Below are 24000 nucleotides of genomic sequence, written 5' to 3'. Positions count from 1 at the left end.
GGCACAGGTTTCAAACAAAGACAAAGAATCAAAGACAAAAGTTGCTTGCATCCTAAGTGAGTCATTAAAAATGCTAAAAATAATCACATTCTAAAAATGAATTAAAGTTGCTATAACAACTTGTATTTATTACAAACAATTTTAAAAGGTAGTTTTAAAGCTTATACCTTGAGCTAGGTACTCTTAAGAGCTTTCACAGATTTATCTTTTTAATGCTGACAACTTCAAAATATTTTGTGGTTTCATTTCTGTAAGTCTTTTATATTTGAATCCAATAACTTAACGTCATTTTGAGTATAAGATATTAATAAAAATAAGACACCAGTCCTATTATTTATATATGGTATTCCAAATACTTACATGTCTTCAGGCATCCAATGAAGCAAAAGTTTTATCTTTCCAGAATCCTCTTTTCTCTTAGCTATTACCTAGTAATGATTTAAAAGAAATCATAAAAACCATTTATAAAATACCATTTTAATACATGATTTAAAAACACTTTCGGTCCTAATCAAGAATTTTTAAGTGTGCGCGTCCTAGACCACATGCTACCCCCACAACATCTCGTTCTCCTCTGGTTTGTAGCAATTTCACCTTTAATCACAGGTTGTCACAAAAGAAAAAGAAGAGAAAAAAAGGAATTAAAGAAGCTTTGTACAGCCAAATACTGAAACCATATTATCTTTGTTAAGACACGGAAGATGCTGTTTATTTTAATGTCTACTTACTAAGTCTGTAGCTGATCTGGATAGGCAACCAAGAATCCATATTGGCTGGAATATTTTTTAAAGAACAAATGGACAGTAAAGAAAAATAATGCTGGGGAGGGAGAAGTCTCCTTTTTATGATTAAGGTATTTGTTGTTTGCTTGGGGTTTTTTGTTTTTGGTTGATTTGTGTTATTTTAAATAAAGCATTAACCAATCAGTGTTTAGGCTCAATTTTAAGGGAGCTACCTAGGTTAAAGTGTGGCTCAAACAGAACAAAAATACCTATTTTAGGAAAAATAATATGCTTGTCATTCTTTGCCAGATTCTGAAAACTAAAGTAATGATTAAAAAAAAATCAAAATATTTTATAACTCTTACAACTGCTGTATTAACCAAATTAGCACTGTTAGTGTTTTAATAATCTAAATCTTAAGATTTTCACCAAGTTTCAGTCTCACAAAATAATGTTATGTCATCCTTAAAACATACAAGAAGTAAAAACAGTGCTTCATACATAACTGAGATACTTTCTAATCCCATTATTTAAAACTCTACAGTTAAGTACCTTAATTCTAGACTTGGTAATGGGATTAATTAAAAAGCCCAAAAGACAGATCTGAGGATGCTAAAACACAATCTCTCCACAAAGAAGTAAGATAGAAACATAATGAAAAGCAACCAAGGAGAGCAAGCCAACTGACTGGTAACTAGGATTCTGCTGACCTCTTCTGGAGAAGACTCAAAAGAAACGCTTCAATCAAAGACAAATTAGGCAAACTGCACAGCACAGCATCTCACATACACATTTTTCTAGAGAATTTTTCACTATCATGTGGCTATCTCCTATAAAAGCTAATTTAATAACCGGGAAAGTTATACCTGCAGTTAGTATTGAACATTTTGATTACTGACAGAAGTGATTCCGTTCAACACAAACCACCTCCATCAGAAACCTTCCCAGGCACAGTCATGGAACCCTGGAGAACTTCCTCACCTAGCTCCTCTTCTTCCTGCAGTCTCCAAGGAAGACCTTTTCCCACTATGGGTGCTTCTTCCCTCCACTTTCCCCAGGAAAAAGCGTCCTTCAGATTATACCACACCTTTGTGACTTTTCCTCAGTCAAGGCACCTCTGCCTCCCCAATGTCACTTAGGGATGCAAATCACTCTTATTCCTCAGTTTTTTAAATTTATGACAAACTGGTATCAATCATGTCCTTAAATCCTCTCAGATGTTTTCTGCAGCTTGAAAACTCATTTTCATCTTCATAGACTATTTCTAACTCTGAGTAAATTTTACATTTTCTTCCACACTCCTAAGATCATCATCACACTTTCAATTCCTCCATTTTCTTGATCATCTTCGCTCCTCGCATGGTGAGCCTAAGGATTTCTTCACAGAGAGCTGCTCTAATGAAAGCACTGAAAGCTGCTGCTTCATCTTTTAAAACACAACCTTATTTATCAGTCGCCTCTATTCCCTAACATGTAGAGGTAACTATTATTATATTAGGTAGACCATTACTTCATCAGATGTACTGCTCTTTAAATCATTAAAGATTGATGAGCCCCAAACCTCAGTCCTTAGTTTTCTTCTCTTTTCTACTTAATACTTACTTCCTAGGTGATCTTATCCAATTTGATACCTTAAACACTACTAGTATGTTAGAAAGTTCTATATCCTCATCTGTAACCACACATCTCCTCTGAGCTCAAACTCTTAAATCCATCTGCCTACACGACAGAAGCATTAGATGTTCTACAGATGTGTCGGAATTACAGCTCCTACTACTCCCCTGCCCCCAGTATGCTCACCTCACAGACTCCATTAAATGGCAAGTCCATCCCTTTGGCTAGCTGCCCAGGCCAAAGACACCGGAGTCATCCTTTCCTCCTGTTATCATTCCCAATGTCTGACCCATCCCTAATTCTTGTCAATACTACTTCCAAAAGATATTCAGAATCTAACCCTTCTTAGCATCTCCAGTACAACCATTCCAGTCTCTTCTCACCTGACATACTGAAAAGACTGATCCCCTCTCTCCCTCACCCTCACCTACTATCTGTTCTCAATACAGAAATCAAAGTGAGCACATTAAAACCTATGTGAGGGAAGAGACCAGTGAGTTCTCCAGGGCAGAGTGTAGAGGCAGAGACGAACTACAAAGCTACACCAAGAAAGTTCTGAGTGATGGGAATGTTCTGTATCTTAACTGTGGTGGTGGTACCTGTCTCACAGGTAAGCACAACTGTCTAAACTCACAGAGCTGGACACTTTAAATGGGTGCAGTTTATATTATACTTCAATAAATATTATTTAAAAATCACATTGGAGCATGGCTACTCAAACTCCTCCAACAGCTTTCCAACACACACAGAATAAAAGCCAAGGTCATAGTCCAACAAGGTTCTCCCCATTACCTCTGACAATTCCTACTCCCTCTGCCTCACTCAGTTCTTCCAGCCACAATGGTCTCCATGCTGATTTTCAAACATACTTGGCATATTCCCACTTCAGGATTTTATGCTTTATTTTCCCTCTGGCTATGACGTTCATCTTCCTAATAACTGAATGGCTCATACCCTCATTTCCTTTTAAATTTTATTAGTTTATCTTCTTTATCATGTCTCTTCCACTGGAGTGTAGGCATGTTTTCTTGTTTTGTTTTAGCCTGTTTTGTTCACTGCTGTATCAACCAGTACCTGGCACACGTAAGTGCTCAGTTTTTACATGAATGAACAAATTAGCCCTCAGGCCACTGACCACATCTTACTGACCTTTAAAAAAAGGACAATTATAATAGAAAACAAACTTTGTTTACCAAAAGGGAGAGGGAGAGAAAGAGGAACAAATCTTAAGTATGGGATTAGATTTAAAAAAAAGGACCTACTGTATAGCACAGGGAATTATATTCAGTATCTTACAATAACCTATAATGGAATATAAAGTGAATTCATATATATGCATAACTGAATCACTTTGCTGTACACCTGAAACTAACACAATATTGTAAATTAACTATACTTCAATTTAAAAAAAGCTCATGGATAAAAAATTTATTTTGCTTTGTTTGCTTTATTCAATAAGATAGTTAGAAGTCTATTTTATCAAATCATCATGAAATATTTCTTATGACTTCAGCCAATCCTCAGCTTATTCCAACTTATAAAATGGTTGATATTTTCTATCACCTATTAACAATATACAAATGTAAACCTGGATAATAAATATTAGATTTCAACCAAAAAAAAAATTACAGACCTACCAAATCATAAACCTATGTTATCAAATTCCAGAGGACTCTAACCATCACTTCTGAGCAAGCTCCTGATCCTGCTGAATCCCAACTAAATTCTGAGCATAGACATTCTAGCTTTGTCTTCAAAGCCTCTAATCTTCCTCCAACCCTTTCATTCTTACGTAGATAACCATATTTCAAAGGTTCTCTGAAAGAGCTTTAAGTATGGTACACCTCTTCTCAATCCCAAACTCATACCTCCTATGTGCACCCATCGCAGAAAAGATTCCCTTTCCTGTGTGTCTAATCTTCTACCTTTTTGCCTTTAATTCTGGGAATCAAAATCAAAATTGGAAATTTTGAATTAGAAGGTTAACACGGAAGAAAAAGTGAAAATCCAAGAAAATCTCAATAGAGATTGGGGGGAATTGATTAGATCTAGCAAAGATATCAATATTGATCTTTTATATTTAAACTCTCATGTATTTTGCTTGGAATATTTATTTTAAAACTCTAAATTTAGTGTATTTTCTATTCCAACAGCCAGAATTAAATAATCTCTCTTTTCAGAGATTTAAATCACCAAAAGTCTGGTCTAAAATTTAGCTCCACTAAGTTACCTATACCAATTTAAAGATGACTGGATAATAAAATGGCAAGGGGTATGAGAACAACTCTATTCATTCCTAAGTAACCAAAAATAAATGAGTTATTATTGCTTTTTCAAATTCAATACTTTTCTTTTTCCATGTTGAACAACAGTCATTCAAGAACTATACTAAGTGTCACTATGTGTCAGGCACAGTTCTAGATACTTGGGTACATCAGCAGAACAAAACAGATAAAAATTCCCTCTTTCATGAAGCTTTCGTTTAGTAGTCATTATCTTCTTTTCTATTTAACACAAATTTCAGATGTGCATTATAGGGGTGATGGAGGAGCATGCTGCACATAGGATGTGAATTAGAAGACGTTTAATGTTCCAGTTTTACACAGAAGGAAACCAAAGATCAGAAAACACACCTAGTTTACTTAAGTCAGAGATGATCTTCAAATGCCTAGCATCCCAAATGCCACTCTAATATTTCTAAATAGCTCAAATTAAAGGTTAAAAATTTCAGCTTAATCATTAAAGTGTCAAATTGTGGGAAACATTTGGGGAAAAAATCAAATACTTACAGTACTATGAAAAACAACACTGTGTCCCTTCCCTAAACTTTCTATATGAGCTGAGAGGTTAAAGCATATGGCTCGATGTCTTATCGCGTCCAGTGTTTGTGCATCGAAGAAATCATGTGGTCGTGCTAAAAGTCAAAACAAAAGAGGTAAAGAATATTTAGAAAAATGTTAAGTATGCCAAACAGACATTAACAATCAGTTTTCCACAAAAATATGCAATAAATAAAAAAGCCTGAAACAATTAACAAGTATACATCTAGTGTTTAAATGCAAGATTTTCTTTGCTTTCAAAACACAGAATACAGTTGACAAGGATGTACAAAAACAGAACTCCAACTAACGAGTGAATGTGGGTTAATTCTGCACCTTGGTGTGTGAGGTTCTAGCCTGAACCTCATAACCTACATACCAGCTATATCTTTTTCATATATTTTATGAAATATTTTATACATTTATCATATATTTTACTCCAGCATCTCTCCTGAGCACTGGTCCTGCATTTCCAATAATCTGATAAACGTCTCTATCTCTGAAGTACACTGATCTCCTCCATCTCAGCCAAACATAAGCAATATTTTTCATGTGCATTTTATATTAATATCTAATCAAAAAAATTCCAAGTTTGGGTTTTTGACAAGTATTTTCTTGATTATGACTAACCCTTTTAACAATCTAAGAAAATTATAAAGACATTTTTGAATGCCAATGAGTCCACCAAAATTCTAACTCCGAATTTTGCCAGGTATTAGCTGTGTGACTTTGGGTAAGCTGCTTAATTCTGTCTTAGCCTGGTTCCTTATTTGTGAAATGGAAATACAACAGATTATAAGTAAGTAAAATAAATGCTCATGAAAAAAATGCCTTAAGTCATAAAGCAGTTTATATTAATAAGCTTATACCGTTTTTAAATAATAAATTCAAAAACCTAGACTAAGTATAATCTTTTAGTATGATAACAAAGTTATACATTGAAGATTTGGTAAGAACATTGTTTAAACTTCTGCTTTCATCCTATTAATATTATACACCATGTTGTTTTTATTCTTAATAAAATCTGTTCAAAGTAAGGAAATGAATTTATTATTTCACAATTGTGGAGCTTTATAATACATGAAATATTTTAAGATGATCTATAGTTAAAAATTAAAAATATTTTAAGATGATCTGTAATTAAAAATTAAACTTCATTGACAATAAAAGAAATGGCTTGATTTCTTGGAACTGCATATTCTGAATTACATGTATGCTGATTTACCACACTATTCTGACTTGCTCCTACATGGAGTGGGTTTATCTCCACAATTCACTGAGTTCTTAGTACATCTACACAAATCCACCAGTTGGCATACTCAATAGAACAATGAAGACAGATCTTTTCTCTTTGGATTTTTTTTTTCCTCAAAAGGAAATAAGCAAAATGCCAGATAGTAATAAACTAACAGAACCCATAAGACAGTGATAATGGGAAGTCAGTACGGAAAAAAACGTGACATTTATGGGAGAGAGAAGTCTCACTAACAGTGAGAAACAAACCCCCTTCCTATTTAACCTGCTGCTACCGGGAAAAAACGTGTGCTTTCTCCATCCTCTCCAAGTATGCTTTCTCCCGGAAACAACAAGCACTTAGAGAAAATAGTAACTCATCCCTCTAACTCATTCAAATCTATCACCCCTCACTCAAGAGTCACACATAAAAAAAGTCACCACTTGAATTAAATGCAGAGTAATAAAAGGAGCCCTCAAACTCCAGACTGTATGCACTCAGACCTTAATCATGTTCTGTCCACTATTAAAGCACGAAGAATACTAAACTAGAACAATCGTCTCCAAAGCAGATGTGTGTCATGGCCCCTTAAAGTGGGGAAGAAAATAATTGTGCTTCTTTTTTTTCCCACCCAATCTCAACGTTTTCCACTATTCCTTCTTGGTGCATTAGCAATGTTACCTGTATACACTGTATAAATACACAAATTAGGACTGGGCGCCCAACCATTTTTTTTAACTGATGAGCTATGTAATCAAAAAACCTTTTGAAGACCAAAAAAATAGACTCTATTTTCCTCTGGTTCAAAAGTTTACAAACATCTAATTATGTTCTACCGTAAATATCGAGGCTCCATCTCATAATCTGGTCATTAAGTACATAAGCACTGTTCACATGTGTCCCAACTGACGGCTAAGTACTGAGACACAGACTAGTTTTGCTACTCACACACATCGCTTTGGAGGAGGAAGTCACTTAACTTTTACCTCAGTTTTATCTTTAACATGTTCAAAATACTTTTAGGAACACCAACACTGTCAAAATTTCGTCTTAACTTAGAATCAAAGTAGCCCTCAAAATCTAATTCTATACAGAGTGTATTCTAAGGCCAAATACGCTCACCCTCCCTTTGATACTACAGGTAGAAACATCACTGAATTCTCACACTGACAGACCAAGACCCTATCTGTTCATTACTGTTAACAAAAACAGATCAGCAGAGCTGAAGAATGGTAAAAACTGAATCTGCATGAAAGCCCAAGATATAAATAAATGCCACCTAATACGTACTGATACGCAGTGGAGCACTTACGTAATGAGCGCCGTCTTTTGTTCTTTAATTTCCTCCTTTTGTTCATTCCAGCTTTAGAAGGAGATTCTTCTTTGGCCTTTGGCTGGCTAGAAACTTTTGAGGAGTTCTGCTGACTGAAGTGTGTCGGTACATGGCGAGCTAGCCCTCCCTGAGAAGCAAAGCTGGCATTGCACCCACCAACAACACACTAAATAAAAATAAAAAAGGACGTCAGGGATGCTGTGTAAGACACAAGCGTAATATGAACGAGTGAGTATTTTGTATTTTCACAAATTAATCAGTAACACTACACAACTATTTCCAGAAAGAATCTATGAGGGATCAGTACAACCCTTTCGTTTTGTAGGCTGTACAAAATAATACACATTAAGCAATGGCAGAGCTGGAGAGTTTCTTTACTCCTCAGTTTACTGCTCTTAGCACTATACACAAGACCAAAACGGTGGGATCTTCCTTCCAGAAAACCCTAGAAATTAATCACTTTTCTAAGAGGAGCAATAAGTTGTTTTCACATCAAAGAACTGGATAATCTAACAATAACTTGAATTCCTGCATTTTTTAAAGTTAATTTTATCTTAAGGTTTATGCTACTTCAAAACCTTCAGCAGACTCCCTACTGTTCTACACTGCTGTAACAGGAAAGAAATACAGTTAACAGTGACGTTTAAACTACTGGATCTAGTCTCTCAGAAAAAGCTTATGCTCAGGGCTGGTCTCATGCAGCCCATTGTAAGTTCCATTAATTACTGCTGCCTCGCAAGACTGAGAAGACAACCGGGTAACTTAACTACCCAGGTCACCTGGCAGATCTGCTGTTCCAGCAACGGATGTACAGTATTTGGTTATCACTAACATTACAACGCTCAAATTAGCTACAGTACAAGTGTGAGATTTCTAGTTAGATCTTAGGAAATAATATTTGCAGGTCTTCTAACAAATGAATGTCACTAATTAAAACAAACACCATTTTCCAAAATGATCCCCAAACAGCAAAATGCACAGCTGGATTACTGGTGGCTTTTCTATTAGTAACTTATCCAAGTTGCTTAGTTTCTGACTTCACAACCAAACTCCAAGCATGCAAATATGTCATGTTTCCCATCAAATATATCCATCACATTCCCAGGTGGTTCAAATTAATTATGTTTTTCTAGATAATACCACCAAAAATTCCACATGCTTCCAAGGCTCTTTCTTTCAATCTAGGTACCGCTACCATTTTAAACTTCTAAAAACACAGTATAACCCTCTGTTAGTAGAGACCGTAACTTTATTCATGAAGTCTCTCTCAATCTGCCCACGCGAAAGGGAGCTCATCCTCCTTTGAGGACATCCTCACACTTTCAGAACATAACTAGATGACTTATCCCAACTCAACTTTTCCATTCCATTTTGAAGGCAGGAACATATTTTTACTGTGTGTGTATGTATATATATATATAATATATATATATATATATATATATATATATATATATATATATATATATATAAAACCAGAAGCATCTTGCAAATCATAGATATTTCTAAATAGGTTAGCTTATAGAGTCTGATAAAATTGATTCTGGCTGAAACATTTCATAGCAAGATCCTTCTATCATGCCATTAGTAATTACCCCATTTATTTCAATATACAAAGGCATGTTATGGGCTCTAATGGCGCTCGGCCTTGCTAACAAAAAATCCTTGCCTATGCTAAGGTAAGCACTAAATTAAGAGGCAGAGGAATGACTCAAGATTTTAGTTGAAATAATTATATACTATGTCCAGTACTATGCAAGATGCTAGAAGTGTAAGGATGAATAGTTCTCACCCTGACAGAGCTTACATGTGGTCAGCAAGACACGTATATAAAGCAACAACTTCAAAGGACTTAAGTCAGGGGTAAGGCACAGAGTGCCGCGGGAGCCTTGAAAAGCAGCAATTAGCCATATCCAGTGCTTAACAATTTACTTAACTCTTACAACAACCCTACCCATAGTGTGGTCCTCAGAGAGCCTACATCAAGAATGCTCAGCTATAGATTCTGACCATGAGAAGTTTGGCATCTAATGGTTACTGAACTCTCAGAATTTGAAAACTTACTACACCTAGTTTGAGGACCGAAAAAGAATAATGCTCTTTAAAGTTTCCATCTTCTGTAGATCACCACACATTGCCACAGCACATCACTGTCCACCACAGGAGCCACTAGCCAAATTCTACCTTAACACTTTAAGGCTGCCGTAACTCAGAAGCTGAATTTTTATTTTTAGTTAATTTTACTATTTTCTGAGGTGAAATTCACATAATATACCATTTTAAAGTGTACAATTCAGTGGTATTTAGTGTACTCAGTGTTGTATAAGCATATGCAAGGTTACACAAGGATCAGTCCACATACTTGCCCAGGCTTGTTCTTTTCATTTATTTTATTAAAACCATCCTAGTACAATGTGGTATCTAATTGTGGTTTTTATTTGTATTTCCTTAACAACCACTTCAATTTTTAATTTAAAACCTGATATTCAATTTAACTACTGAAAAACTTTTAAATGTTTGGAACTTAAATGTGTGAATCTACTTCACCACCGGCAAATTTTGTGAAATCTCAATATAGATGAAATGTTTTGCGACGGAATTAGGAGTGAAGCAGAATTCTCCTTTTGCGTTAGTTCTGCACTGTCTAACATATTTTAGCCTTTAGACACATACAGCTACTGAGCACTTAAAATGAGGCTAGTTCAAATTGAAAAGTGTTGTGAATACGAAATACATATCAGATTCTGAAGATTTAGTACCCAAAAAAAGCAAAACATCTCATTAATTCTGTATATTGGCAAGATGCTGAAATAATATAATGGGTTAAGTCAGATATTATTTAAATAATACTCATTTGTTTCAGTCATTTTAACGTAGCAATGAAAAATTTTAAATGACACATTTGGTTCACACATATTTCTATTATATGGTACTGCCAAAGAAATAAGCCATGCAATACTGATTTTTTTTTAACTTCTCAATTTTAGAAGACATCACTCTTGTATTTCCTAACACCTACTCTAAAAACATACTTTAAATAAGCATCTTTTGTAGCCCATGTGTCAGATACTTCAAGGAATATAATATAAATAAGATAGTCTTTGTCCTTGGATTCCTGGGTTAATACTGGTTATTTGATTTGCTGGGAAACTCCACATTTCAAATTTTAGAACTGCTACTTGACTACAATTAAGGCAGCAATGGCAACAGTTCAGGTCCAAGTCCCAGGTTTAAATTCAAAGAGATTTTGCAATATGACTCCCCCCCAGGATTATCCTTGGGGTCCCAGTAGGCTCAAAGATTCATTCAGTCCTGGGTTCCTTCAAAACTGTGAACGGTCAGCCCCAGTACTATCAAGAACTGAGAGAGTAAGTATCACAAGTATATTTTAACCAATAATGATTAATGCTTAGGAAATAAAAATACTAACGGGAATCCTAATAGCAAATTGTTTTCTCTTTGATCTTGAATATCATCAATCAAGAATCAAAAACAAGTCTAAAAAAAAAAAGGACAATGAGAATTCAGGATGAGAGAAGAGTACTTCTAATGAAAAGAAATAAAATAGAATCACATTTCACTAAAATACCAAAAAAAAAAAAAAAAAAGAACACTTTACCCTAAAAGAAAATCATTTTAAGCATCATCTAATCAATATTCCACTCATTTAGTGTCTATCGCAGAACAGGGTAAGAGACATCATGTTGCCTCAAATCGTCTTAGTACCTTCACTCCTCTTAACGTGAGCCTTTCATGATGCTGAATGATTCTAATGTTCAAATACCCAGTTTCACCCACACCTACAATGACCACTGAACTGAATTCACCACACACGTGTTCTGATAAAAAAGCAAACCTGTTTTCAGCAATTCGGGAAAAAACTGGTTGTTGGACATGGAACGTTGTAAATGTTCTATCTCCCAAATCCACTGAAACATTCATTATGTCAGCTACTGTTGTGGTGAAGTAGCTGTTCTAAAATTCGAAACGTGGAATTACAGTCTTTTCAAACAGATTTGTTCAAATGAAGCAATACTAAGACTGCTTGCTAGCACAAAGACTGTCTCACTCATATTTATATTCCCATAAGTGCTATGAAAATCTACAAGGGGGTACTGAAACACAGAAGAGAAAACACCAGTTTCATGGAAGATGAGACAGTTATTAGCAGGTGATGAGAAGGAAAACAAAATTCCAGGTAGAAATGTTGGTTTCTTAGTTTTGACGAATGTACCACAGGAATATGAGACGGTAACATCTGGGGAAACTAACTGGGTGAAGGTACACGCGGACTCCCTGTCCTAGCTCTGGGGAGACTACCTGGGTGAAGGTACACGCGGACTCCCTGTCTTAGCTCTGGGGAGACTACCTGGGCGAAGGTACACGCGGACTCCCTGTCATAGCTCTGGGGAGACTACCTGGGCGAAGGTACACGCGGACTCCCTGTCATAGCTCTGGGGAGACTACCTGGGTGAAGGTACACGCGGACTCCCTGTCCTAGCTCTGGGGAGACTACCTGGGTGAAGGTACACGCGGACTCCCTGTCCTAGCTCTGGGGAGACTACCTGGGTGAAGGTACACGCGGACTCCCTGTCCTTGCTTTGGGGAAACTAACTAGGTGAAGGTGCACGTGGACTCTCTGTCCTCGCTTTGCAACTTCTCTGTAAATCTAAAATGTTTCCAAAACAAAAAGCCTTTGATTTTCAGATAGAAAGCACAGCCTCCACAAAACCACAATGAGGGCAAAGTGTGAGCCTTTTGAGATCTACCAGTAGAAGCGTAAGCTGGAAGTTTCCTATGAAGGTACAGCAAGGGAATGAATGAGGAGGGAAGCAGGTAAACATCTGATGTGAAGTCTTATTATGCATCATGCTAAGAAATATGGGCTTTAATTGGGAAAAAGTGAGGAGTTACCAGAGATTTCCAACAGTAGTAACTAACTGAACCACAGAAGATGAACTGGGAATAAAACAGCAGGGTGAGAAGTATTAATAATATACAAAATACACTGAGAGGCAGGTAAATTGACAGGACTTGCTCATGTATTTAGGGGGAGTATAGAAGAAGTTAAGAGAGGAATCGGGAATAATGCAGGGCTCTTACAGCTAAGGTAACCGGATGGAAGATCTTCTTATTTCCTGAGTCCAAAATCAAACTACGTTTGGAACAGAAAACCAAGATTTTGTACATGTTAAGTTCAAATGGCTCTTTAGACATCCAAGCTGAATATTCTATTGTGGAATCCAAGAGGGAAAGTTAGGGCTAGAGATAAACATCTGGGAGTAATCAGAATATAAACAGTATTTAAAAGCAAAGGACTAGATAAGAACTGGGAGGGTGAGCCTTTTGAAGTCAGGCAGAACAGAGGCCAGCAAAGCAGGGTGGGAAGGAGCAACCACCACTGAGTCTCGGGGAATGAAGAACAAGCAAGTATGTATCAAGGGGGCCCAGAGAAGAAAGAGCAGGCTAATAAAAACAACACCCTACATCCAACACGCACATGGCGCAGATCTTCCTCCCCCATGCCTCCTCCCTTCAAAGAGCACTGAACTGGTAACTGCACTTACCATAGAAATGTTTAGTTACCAGCTTTTATAACAAAGCTCACCTGGTGTTATAATAAGTGGTTATTTCTCTTGTAGGGTCCCCCATAAGAGAAATATCTTGTCAACATAAGTTCTTAAGCCTAGGTGTACATCCAAATCATCTAAAAGATGTTTTAAAATATAGCTATGTTTATTAATTACACTGTGGAAAATTGGACCATAAAAATCCATCAAGAGAAAAACTGATCAAAAAAATATGGTGAACTATCACACATAAATATTACACAACCACTAAAAAGTTAATAAGCTTACTGACATGAAATGATGTCCAATATAGAACTGAAAAGGTAGGGTACACATAGGTGCAAAACCATTCCATTGATTTCTTTACTTTATATATATATGCAAAGAAGTCAAATACAGAAGTCAAGTTTTCTACAGATGTTAGATTATAGTTATACCATCTTCCTATTTAAGCTTTAAAACACCAAAATTTTAATATGAAGCAAGCATTACTTTTATAAAATACTTATTTTCATGTGACAGAGTGGAGGAAGAAGAGCAAGTCAAGACTAGGAAGTAAGAAAAAGCTTTGCTGGCTGTGCACTTCCAAGGTTGGTCACAGCCAGGCAACTCCAGGTACTATGCTAGCCCTTCCTTTCCCTAGTCTCCATCCCTTTTCTCTATTCAGGCTTCATTCTAAAGAATTAACAACTTTACAGATTTTCAGTAAAGACAGTGCACGTTTTTACAAACTCATCATCAAGACATCAATTATCCCACAAAAACCATCCAACAGCACAAGCAGCCACACCGATGTTGTTTAAGATATGACTAAAACTGAACTCTTAAAGCATACAGTGACTCTTAATAAAAAAGATAAAAAATACCATACACTCCCAAGAATCATCAAGTTCCAGACTAACAGCTAGTAAGAGATATAAAGAGTAATGCAGTGACAATGTACAGAACACACGTCACACAGGAGCCCTCCTGCACAAGGACTTACTGAGCAGCCCTGGAGCACAAGGGGTTAAGGACACAGCCCCCGGGTTCACACTATCTCTGAAGTCCTCAATCTGGTGCTAACTGCCCACGACCTTAGAAAATATTTAATCTCTTTTAACCAATCTCCTCATCTAAAAAATGAGGGCAACCAACACAATTAACTCAAAGAATTGTGCAGATTAAATCAGTTAAGATACATAATGCAATAAAATATGTAAGTGATGTGCAAGGCACAAAGCAGCACTGAATATTCAAGTCTTCGTCAATCATGATTATTTCTGACCCATACTCACCATATTCACTACACAACAAACACAAGAACATTCAACATGAGAAACTTATGCAATCAACTGCTATTACACTTAATTTCTGGATAGTCCAAGCTCCCTAGTCAGAAATATTTTTTAAGTATTTTTAAATTGCCACCATAAAGTATCACCCACATATGTGAAACTATATACTACTCCCTAAACAGTCCACTCTTTTATGCTTCCTTTTCTTTCTTTGAAAAGCACATTATTTCTATAATTAGTGGTGGCAGTTGCACAACCTCTTCCAGTGAATACTAGTATTTTAGTGAATACACTAAAAACTACTAAGTAATACACTTGGTAAGTTTCATGGTAGGTAAGCTGTATTGTTTCATACACATACACACACCTGAAATGATCCCTATCACAGTAAGAGAAAACTCTCAGCTTGTAAGATCCCCTCATATTCATATAGTAAGGACTGGCAAAAGATTTTTTAAACAGAATACAAAAAGCACTAAGCATTAAAAAAAAAAGTTGATAAAGTAGATTTCACCAAAACTAAAAAGTATTCTTCTTCTAAAGATCCCATCAGGAAAGGTAAAAAGGATAACCAAAGATAGACTGGAAGAAGGTATTTACAATACATGTATCTGACAAAGGACTTGTACCCAAAATACACACAAAATTTCATATAATAATAATAAAAGCCTAACTATTAGATAAAATAAATAATACAAAGGGGCTTGAATAGGCACTTCACCCAGAACAGGAAATTCAGATAGCTAAGAAGCCCATGAAAATGTGCTCAACATATCATTACTCACCAGGGAAATAAAAATTAAAGCCACAATGGGATACCACTACATACACACCAGAATGGTTAAAAATTAAAATGACTGCAAATACCAAGATGCAGTGCAACTAACTCTCATTCAATGCTGGTGGGAATGAAAAATGATATGACCAATTTGGAAAAGTTCATAGTTTCTAAAGCTAAATATGTCCTATTCTATGACTCAGTGATTCCACTCATAAGTATACACTCAAGAGAAATGAGTACTTGTGTGCAATCAGAAGATATCCAGAACAGTGTGTTCAGGACAGCTTGATTAATAACAGCCAAAGTCTGGAAACAACCAAATTGCCCACCAGCATGTGCATGGATAAACTATGGTTTTCTGTACACTGGAATACTACACAGCAATTTTTTAAAATGACTGGTACATATTAAAAAAAAGGACAAATCTCACCGCTATTCTGTTGAGTGAAAAAAGTCAGACACAGAAGTTCACACAACTACGTCAGGATGACAGAAACCATAATATGGCCTGGGGCAAGGAACAAAGGATGGGAGAGGGATAGACTGGGAGGAGCCATTAACAAGTCCGGTTTCACTGAAAATATTCTTCATTGGAGTGGTGCACACAGGTGCATACAAACATATGAAACAAATCCTTAAACTGTTGAATACTTAAGCCTACTTTAAATACTTTACATTGTGTCATGTTATAACTAAAAAGTTTTTTTCAGACTGGCCTCAAACATCATCACCTCCTCTCTCTATAGTCACACGTGTTTCATTACTTAAATCTACTTAGATTTGTATGAACCTAAAGAATGTAAGTTCCCAGAAGGGCAGAGGCCAACCTTCCTTATCCACCTTGCTTCCCAAATGCTTAGCACACTGCCAGGTACTGCAGACAACAATGAACAGTTTTCTGATTCAAACGATTCCTATGACTTACAGAACAATGCCTCACTACAGTTTCTAAAAAGAAATTTGGAGGGGAAATCCATTTTATATGCTTTGAAATTAACCTGAACATCATAATCAACCAGCCAGAGAATAGCTGCCTTGAAAAAAATATATGGAAATACACACAATGAGAAAGTAAATGATTTTTTACTTTAACAACAATCTCTTACATTTATTAGATATCTATACTGTTCAACTCTGAAGCAACTATTATTACCAGCTACATGTTAGACAGGAAGTTTAAAAAGCTGTCCCAGGTCACACACTTCAGGGCCAGGATCCATAGTATGACTAGGAAAGACTAGGGTGATTAAAGTTATAAAACCCACATGCCAACATAAAGCACAATGAGATTATTTATTTTTAAAAGAACAAAGAAAGAAAAAGAAAGCCAAATGGTTAAATACATGAAAAGAGGGCCAACCTCACTGATAATAAAGGGAAAGGAAATTAATACATTAGGATACAATTTCTCATCTATTAGCTGGGCAAAAATACAGAAATTTGACAACACCCTCTCAGCAAAGCTATGAAGAAGGCAGACCCTCTAACATTGCTTATGAGGGCACAACCCCTAGAGAGGGCAGTTTGGAAGTATTTATCAGAATTACCAATGTTTACTTAGCCTTTGATCCAACCATTCACATCATTTTGGGAATTTTTCCTACAGTATAATTATACATTCACAAAAATGACTTATGTTCAAAGATTCATCATCGCAGCACTATTTGCAATAAGCAAAAGACTAGAAACAACCCAAATGTCTATACAAGTCTGTTTAAATAAACCGCGACAGCCACACAACGGAACACCATGAAGCTATTAAAAAAGAGAGAATATTCTCTACAGATATGAAAAGATCTCTAGCACAAAGTATGTTACAAAAGAAAGGTGCACATACATGCAGTAAAGATGTTAATAACGCGGGAACTTGGTATGGGACACGTGGGAACTCTATAATCTTTGTAATATTTCTGTAAATCTAAAACTGCTCTGAAATAAAAAGCTTATAAAAAAAATAAGGTACAGACAGTATACAGTTTATCGGATTTTGTGTGAGAAGAGGAGAAAGATACTGCATATGCATCTGTAGTTTCATAAAGAATTCACTAAAAACTAGTAACAATGGTTACATATTTGGGGAAGAAAAAAATAAAGAACAAGAAAGGGAGCACGATTTCTCAATATAAATATTTTCTTCACAACTTAACTTGTTAATGATTGTCTTTTCAAAACAAAAAGGTAATTTTTGAAAACCAACTCCATGAGAATCATCTCCTTCTCTAATGAAACCCAAGGGAAGTTTCTGGCACAGTATTTGCATACCAGCAGATACTGTGTTAACAACTACTAAATTTCTTTAAATACAAACTTTTAATCTCTATGGTATATGCTTTCCATAGTTACAAACCAAAATATTTTAACTCTTAATGAATATAGAAGGAAAAATGGTTTTTACAGAAAATCGCTCTTTATACAGATTTCCCTGAATACATCTAATTGACATAGTAATTTACAATTAAACTCAGAAATATGACCTCAAGACAGAGTGAAGCAAATCCCATAATGTTCTACAATTTCATTTTTCATATAATAATCAATATTGTTTGCTAATAAAGAGTGAAACCTGTGACAGTCAAAAAATATAATTAAGAGCACAAGGTATTAACCACAACCAAGCAATTTTAAAGACATACATTCAAGTCATTGGTCTGCCTATAGCAGTATTCAAGACCCTACCTTCACAGTGACTTTCTTCTGGTCTTCAAATTTAAAAAAAACAAAAAACCAAAACTGGATTAAATTATCTTTACTTCATCTATTTTATAAATTCCATGTATCCACAGGAATGTTAAAACAACTGGTCCTATAAAAAGTTTTTCGAAGGGCTAAAGTACGCCCATTAAGAAACATGTCAACTTAACTTGAAGTTAAGGAAAAAATTCACATACACTTATTTACCTTAAAAGGTTTGTCTCCACTGTGTGTCAGCATATGCCTCTGTAACCAACTCTGACTGGTAGACGGAGTGTTATATACTTTACAACCTTTCCATAAGCAAACAAAAACCTGTTAAAAGAAGAGCCATAATTATTTTCATCACTTATTTCAACAAGGACTTTTATTCCTTGTAAATTCAAAAAAACATGTTTCAAGTCTTCAATTGACAAAAAGAGCCATTTCACGTACAAGTCAATCAAAATGCTTAATGTAGTTAAACTTTCTGAACTTCCAGCATGAGAGGCATAGTTTTAACCTACCTCCCTTAAGACTTATTCCCTCAATAAGGAACTTATATATCAATCCAAAGTGCCACTCAGAAGGAAATATACAAAATATGAATGATACATGCCTAGGAACCAGAACCATGGACCATTATTTACATTTTTCTATTTATTGCATGAAGGAACAAGCATGTATTAATTGTAAATATCAGAGAAATATTAAGGTATAAAGAAACAAAGAAAAATAAATCAAAATAGTCAACTGGTGGGTACTGACAGTTTCATCTTCAAAGAATGAGTAAACAAATTATCCAATTACAATTTTCATGCTCTTGATTTCCTATTCTCAAATGCATACTAATATTACTTAATTTTCCATTGTCCTACTTATTAAAAATGATTTCCAATTATCTTAAAGTAAAATCTAATGTAAGATGTTAAAACTAATATACCTGCAGAAGCAACAGGCATGAGCTACTCTATCATTGTAACGGATCCATATTCATGGGTTCAGGCAGCTGAGTATGACTGGGTTTGGAAAACAACAATCTAACAAGTAACAACATAATCTTTACCATCTTCCTACCAGTGAGGTATCAATTTAACCAATTATATTTTATCAAACTGAACATTGAAAACTGCTCCCCAACATAAGTAAAAGAAGTATGAATCTACTGTAATCATTACCTTCAAAGAACCATTTATAAGCTCTGTTCTCTTCTAAGGTTAGAACAATTATAACAGAACCACACTCTGAAGACTATAATGTACTGCACAGAGAACAGAACAAAGATACACACAGAACTGAGGAAACGGTCATTAAACAGTTACTTTAAAATAAAGTTTTTAAAAGTCTAGAAAAACAGGCTAAAATAAGTGATCAATTTTTACTCAAAACCATTTTACAATACTGCTACTGCAATCTGACATGACTGCTTAAAGAATGTTACTGAATATCCTGATTCCACAACAGATTAGCTAGTTTCTTTTAGTTAAGCAGGTATTATCAGTCAAAACATTTTTTCCTTGGCACTTAAAAATTCCTGACCCTTGTACATGTTTATAAAATGATTCCTGAAGTTCCCAGAATTAAAAGCTACTTTTTAAATCAATCTAGACAAAGAAAAAAATCTTCAAAGCTACACCTATATGCTGTGAAGATTAACTCAATTCTTGATTATCACATGCAAATAATCAGTGTTATCTATCAATTTCCTGACTCAATACTACAAAGACTCTCAGAGTCTTAAGTTTTCAATCCAAGAAATGAACAGGTTGGCTTAAAATGCTCTCACAAGTCATTAATATAAACAAATTGGCCTTAAAGTAACCATTTGGGAACAAAAGTAATGTCATTTATGCAAAGAAAAATTTTAACAATGATGAATTATGTTGTAACTCTTAAGTAACCCCTGTGCTGAGTTATTCTTAAAGAAACAATCAGACACTCAAATATTGTTCCTACTCAACCACTACACTGGAGAGAAACAACAATCCCTGATTTCCAATTCCTTTTCCTATGAATAAACATGCATATGGAGGCAATGGCAGACCTTGTAACTCCATCAGGTAACAGCCTCAACTGTAAGCACGTATGTTCTAGCCTAGACGGAATAACGTCTAGTAAAAACACTATGGCAGCAACACCTTCAGGTCCAAAGAAAAACCATAACCTTCAACCTAGTGGATTTTATAGGAAATGAAATAAGTGTAAAGAGATCAAAGCTAACTACGTTGAGCTATATTCTGGTTAAATACTTGAAAAATATTTCGATGTTGGGGGAAGCACTAAACTTATACAAAGATAGTCTTGATACATAAAATGGGCACTAAAAAATGGGCCACAAAAGTGTTTAAAAAGCTAAATTTCCTTTCCCAATCTATATTAGGAAGACCCTTTGATAAAAGAGGTAGACCAAAATCTGACAAAAGGGTCTTTCTTCAAACCTGAGACTTTTTCGATGCACAATATATTAAAGATATTGAGACCCTATTTTTAGAAACTTCCTCCTTGTCAAAATTAACCCTGAAAACCAAACACCATAGGAATTCAACCCAGTATGAAAGGAATTATTCATGAGTAAAATCTGTCATGGTTCCTCTATACTATCTTAAAATGAACTAATATCTAGCTATGTTAATTAGACTACTGAGGCAAAAAGGCTCAGAGTTCAGTCTTTCATGATAAACAGGCTTAATTATATGTTGTATTAGATGAAACAAACAGAACAAAAGAATTCTATTCAGCCCTTTCATACTTTGTAGCTCCACAATCTTGAAAGAATCACTATCTAAATCTCTATTTCCTTTTTTACCAAACAGAAGCTAGGAGCACACAATTGATATAACTCCAAAACATAATGAAAATATAAGATGATATTATCTCTCAGAAGGACTAGTTACCAGAAAAATTGGGTTTCTATTAGACACTGGAGGTCCCTTCTCAGAATAAATGCCACAAATTTTTCTGCCAGACTCAAGGAAAAAAAAAAAAGGTAAAAATACCACATAGTCATTAAAAGAGTATTCTTCTACTACCAAAGAATCTTCTGATTTACAATGTCTTAACTTACAAAACACAGAGGTCTAAAAGTTCAGTATCAGAGGAAGGGGTTCAGGCTTTCTGCTGAGAACCCCGCTAGAAAACCGTGCTCATTACTGTCAGAGCAGGTCAGCTTTACCTTTAGGGACCTCTTCCAGAAGGCTCAAAGTGAAGAAGGCTGGTACAAACCTGGGAACCCAGGGTTGTCTAAGTCTCCTTCACTTTGGTCAATCTTCCTAAACAGACGTACATAACCTGTGATGACTTGGGTGACAGTACAGATAAAGATAAATGCACTCACGCCTATCTGGTCACTAACATCTCACACTTGTAGTACACAAATGAATCCATCAAAAAAAAAAAATCTCTTTAAGAAATTTGTAAAACTCACTGCAAAATAATACAATGCAACCTGACAACGTCTAAGCAGGCATAAGAAAACTTCAATTATTAGTAAACTAAAATCATCCAAATATACTCTAAATACAGAGCCAGTAAGCCATTCCACACTTTGCAGTTCCAGTAAGCTCTGTATTTAGAGTATATATAATTTACATCTCAAAGGGGGTGGGAAAAAAGCCTACTTTTACTAAAGAATTTGATTCCTTCTATAGTAAATGATACAAAAGGTTTTATATTGAATAAGAAATAGACCACCTGAAGTCAGGAAGGGGATGAATGGATGATCTCATGGTTCCTTTAAGCTCTTAGGGAAAAACTTGCTCATTTCTTCATAAACATACAGAAGAGAAGCAAAATGTTTTTATATCTAACTGTTTTATCTCAAATCAGCCTACTCTTTCAAGATCTGTCGAAAATGAAGGAAGGCTATGATGTTGTATTCTATCATTTTTAGCCACATTAAATGTGTTAACATTTCAGTTTCCTCTGTTAAAAGATATTTAATAAACAGAGGATAATATTTAATAAAACTCTCAAAGTACAAGAATTCTCATTTATTGCAAAAGATATGACCAATTTCATGTTGTGTTCAGAAGATACCAGATTGGCAATCAAAAACTCAAAGTAACCTCCTAAGATTGATTCCACCTCCTAGCAGCATTCAGATTGAACCATGAGATTCTCCAAGTGTCATTTTATCTAACATAAAAGTAACTCATTCGAGTCTCCAAGTAATAACAACCTATGACTCTCCCCACCCCAGAATCTCCCTGTGGCCCTATCCCCTTAAACACACCAAAGAGCATATACAGAAATAAATTTATGGGGGGTGGGAAGGGACAGATTAGGATTTCAAAATGTAAAATAGATAAACAAGATTATAATGTATAGCACAGGGAAATATATACAAGATCTTACAGTAGCTCAGAGAAAAAATTGTGACAATGAATATATATATGTTCATGTATAACTGAAAAATTGTGCTGTACACTGGAATTTGACACAACATTGTAAAATGATTATAACTCAATAAAAAAATGTAAAAAAAAAAAAAGTAAACTTAGTAAAACAACATGTAAAATAACTTCTCCATCAGGAAACATGAACAGATTTCTTTCTGGGAACTGTTTTTAAAGTGAGAAAGTTAAGAAAGAAAAAAACAGAACACTAATGGGTCTTACTGAGCCACTGAAATCCTACAAGACAAAGTTCCTCGACTACCAAGGACTTGCGTGTATACTAAGAGAACACTGTGCTTGAAATCTGATTAGCAAAATAAGCTCAGTCTAGTTTTTGAAATCCAGTCATGCAGGGACATAGGTACCCAAGAACATAATTCTATTTTACTTAATGAAAGAGGTTAAATTTTTCTTATTTTTATTTTTTAAACAGACGTACTCTCATTATTCTTTTTTTTAAAGGTATATTCATTAAGTGGTCTTTAAAGGGTTAGTTTAACTTTTAACATAGAATTAAAAGTATTCATCTACTTGGATACATGAAAAAGTCAGGAAAACCTAAACTCCACCTGACTTCAGCCTCCAAATATAATTAAAGCCCACATGACCTGGCAACAAAAATAGCTTAAAGGAGGGTAAAGAAGTTTCTAAGCTGCTATATGATCGCTTTATTTTTCCCAGGGTGAAGATTAGAGTGGGATGAGAAAAAGAACAGGAAATAATATAGTATTTATATTTTGCTAACTTACTGCTCCAGAAAAACTATCACCTTTCAATAATTAGAAACATATAATCTGCTGGAATTACCAACATTTTCCTCATTTGTTTCTGTCCCACCATGAGTTTAACACTTGCAGTAGAGAGAAAATAAATAAAAACTCTTAAAAAAAATGTGATCAAAATCAGCTGTTTCCACTTATAGGAGGTACCAAAATAGTCAAATTTACAGAGACAGAAGGTAGAGCAGTGCTTCCCAGGGGCTAGAGGAGCGGAGGATTAGGGAGTTATTGTTTAATAGGGAGATTTCAGCTTGGGATCATGAAAAAGTTCCGGAGATGGACAGTAGTGATGGTTGCACAACAACATGAATGTACCTGATGCCACTGAACTGTACACTTAAAATAGTTCAAGTGATTTCTTTTTAATCTCCCTTCAAAGAGGTCATTAGAAAAAAAATGTTCCAACCAACAACTAACAACTATTTTACTTTAGATGAGATCAGACATGTGCAGGGTGTAGACACAATTACTCTATTTTAAAGCACAAACCAGATCAAGTTTTCAAATTCTCATTCATACTTTCATTCTGAAAGTTTAGTCTATATACCAAAGATTGATATGCAGAAATAAATGGAATGTATTTTCTTCATTTATCTGATCCTTTACATCTGTAGTTTAGCAACTAATGTCCTTCAAAGATCAGAACTCCGTTCTGAGGTCAAAACAGCATTACTCTTAAAATTAGCCAGAGAATCTTATTATTTGTAATAAAGAAATTTTATGAATAAGCATTCAAGAAATGACAGAGGGGGTTTTCATTTCAACAAGTTTACACTTACTGTAGAAATAGGACTTCCTGCCTAGCTC

The 24000-nt window shown here is 35.2% G+C and overlaps 1 protein-coding gene across 4 annotated transcripts in view; it reads right to left on the bottom strand.

Annotated features, from left to right (window-relative positions):
• Positions 1-24000, bottom strand: part of AEBP2 (AE binding protein 2) — a 53139-nt gene that overhangs the window by 7545 nt on the left and 21594 nt on the right. For 3 of the 4 annotated variants that reach the window (XM_064479080.1, XM_064479082.1, XM_010988839.3), the window contains exons 3-6: positions 18249-18356; positions 7702-7888; positions 5126-5250; positions 361-428 (exon numbers count right to left, since the gene is read on the bottom strand). In XM_064479080.1, the coding sequence (XP_064335150.1) occupies positions 361-428; positions 5126-5250; positions 7702-7888; positions 18249-18356 (488 nt within the window). The remainder of the gene's footprint in view (positions 1-360; positions 429-5125; positions 5251-7701; positions 7889-18248; positions 18357-24000) is intronic. The other variant, XM_064479083.1, reaches the window with a different exon arrangement.

Source organism: Camelus dromedarius, chromosome 25 (genome assembly GCF_036321535.1).
Source record: "Camelus dromedarius isolate mCamDro1 chromosome 25, mCamDro1.pat, whole genome shotgun sequence".
Lineage (NCBI taxonomy): Eukaryota > Metazoa > Chordata > Mammalia > Artiodactyla > Camelidae > Camelus > Camelus dromedarius.
The sequence above is the reverse complement of the archived record's forward strand: the minus strand, read 5'-3'. Positions and strand labels throughout refer to the sequence as shown.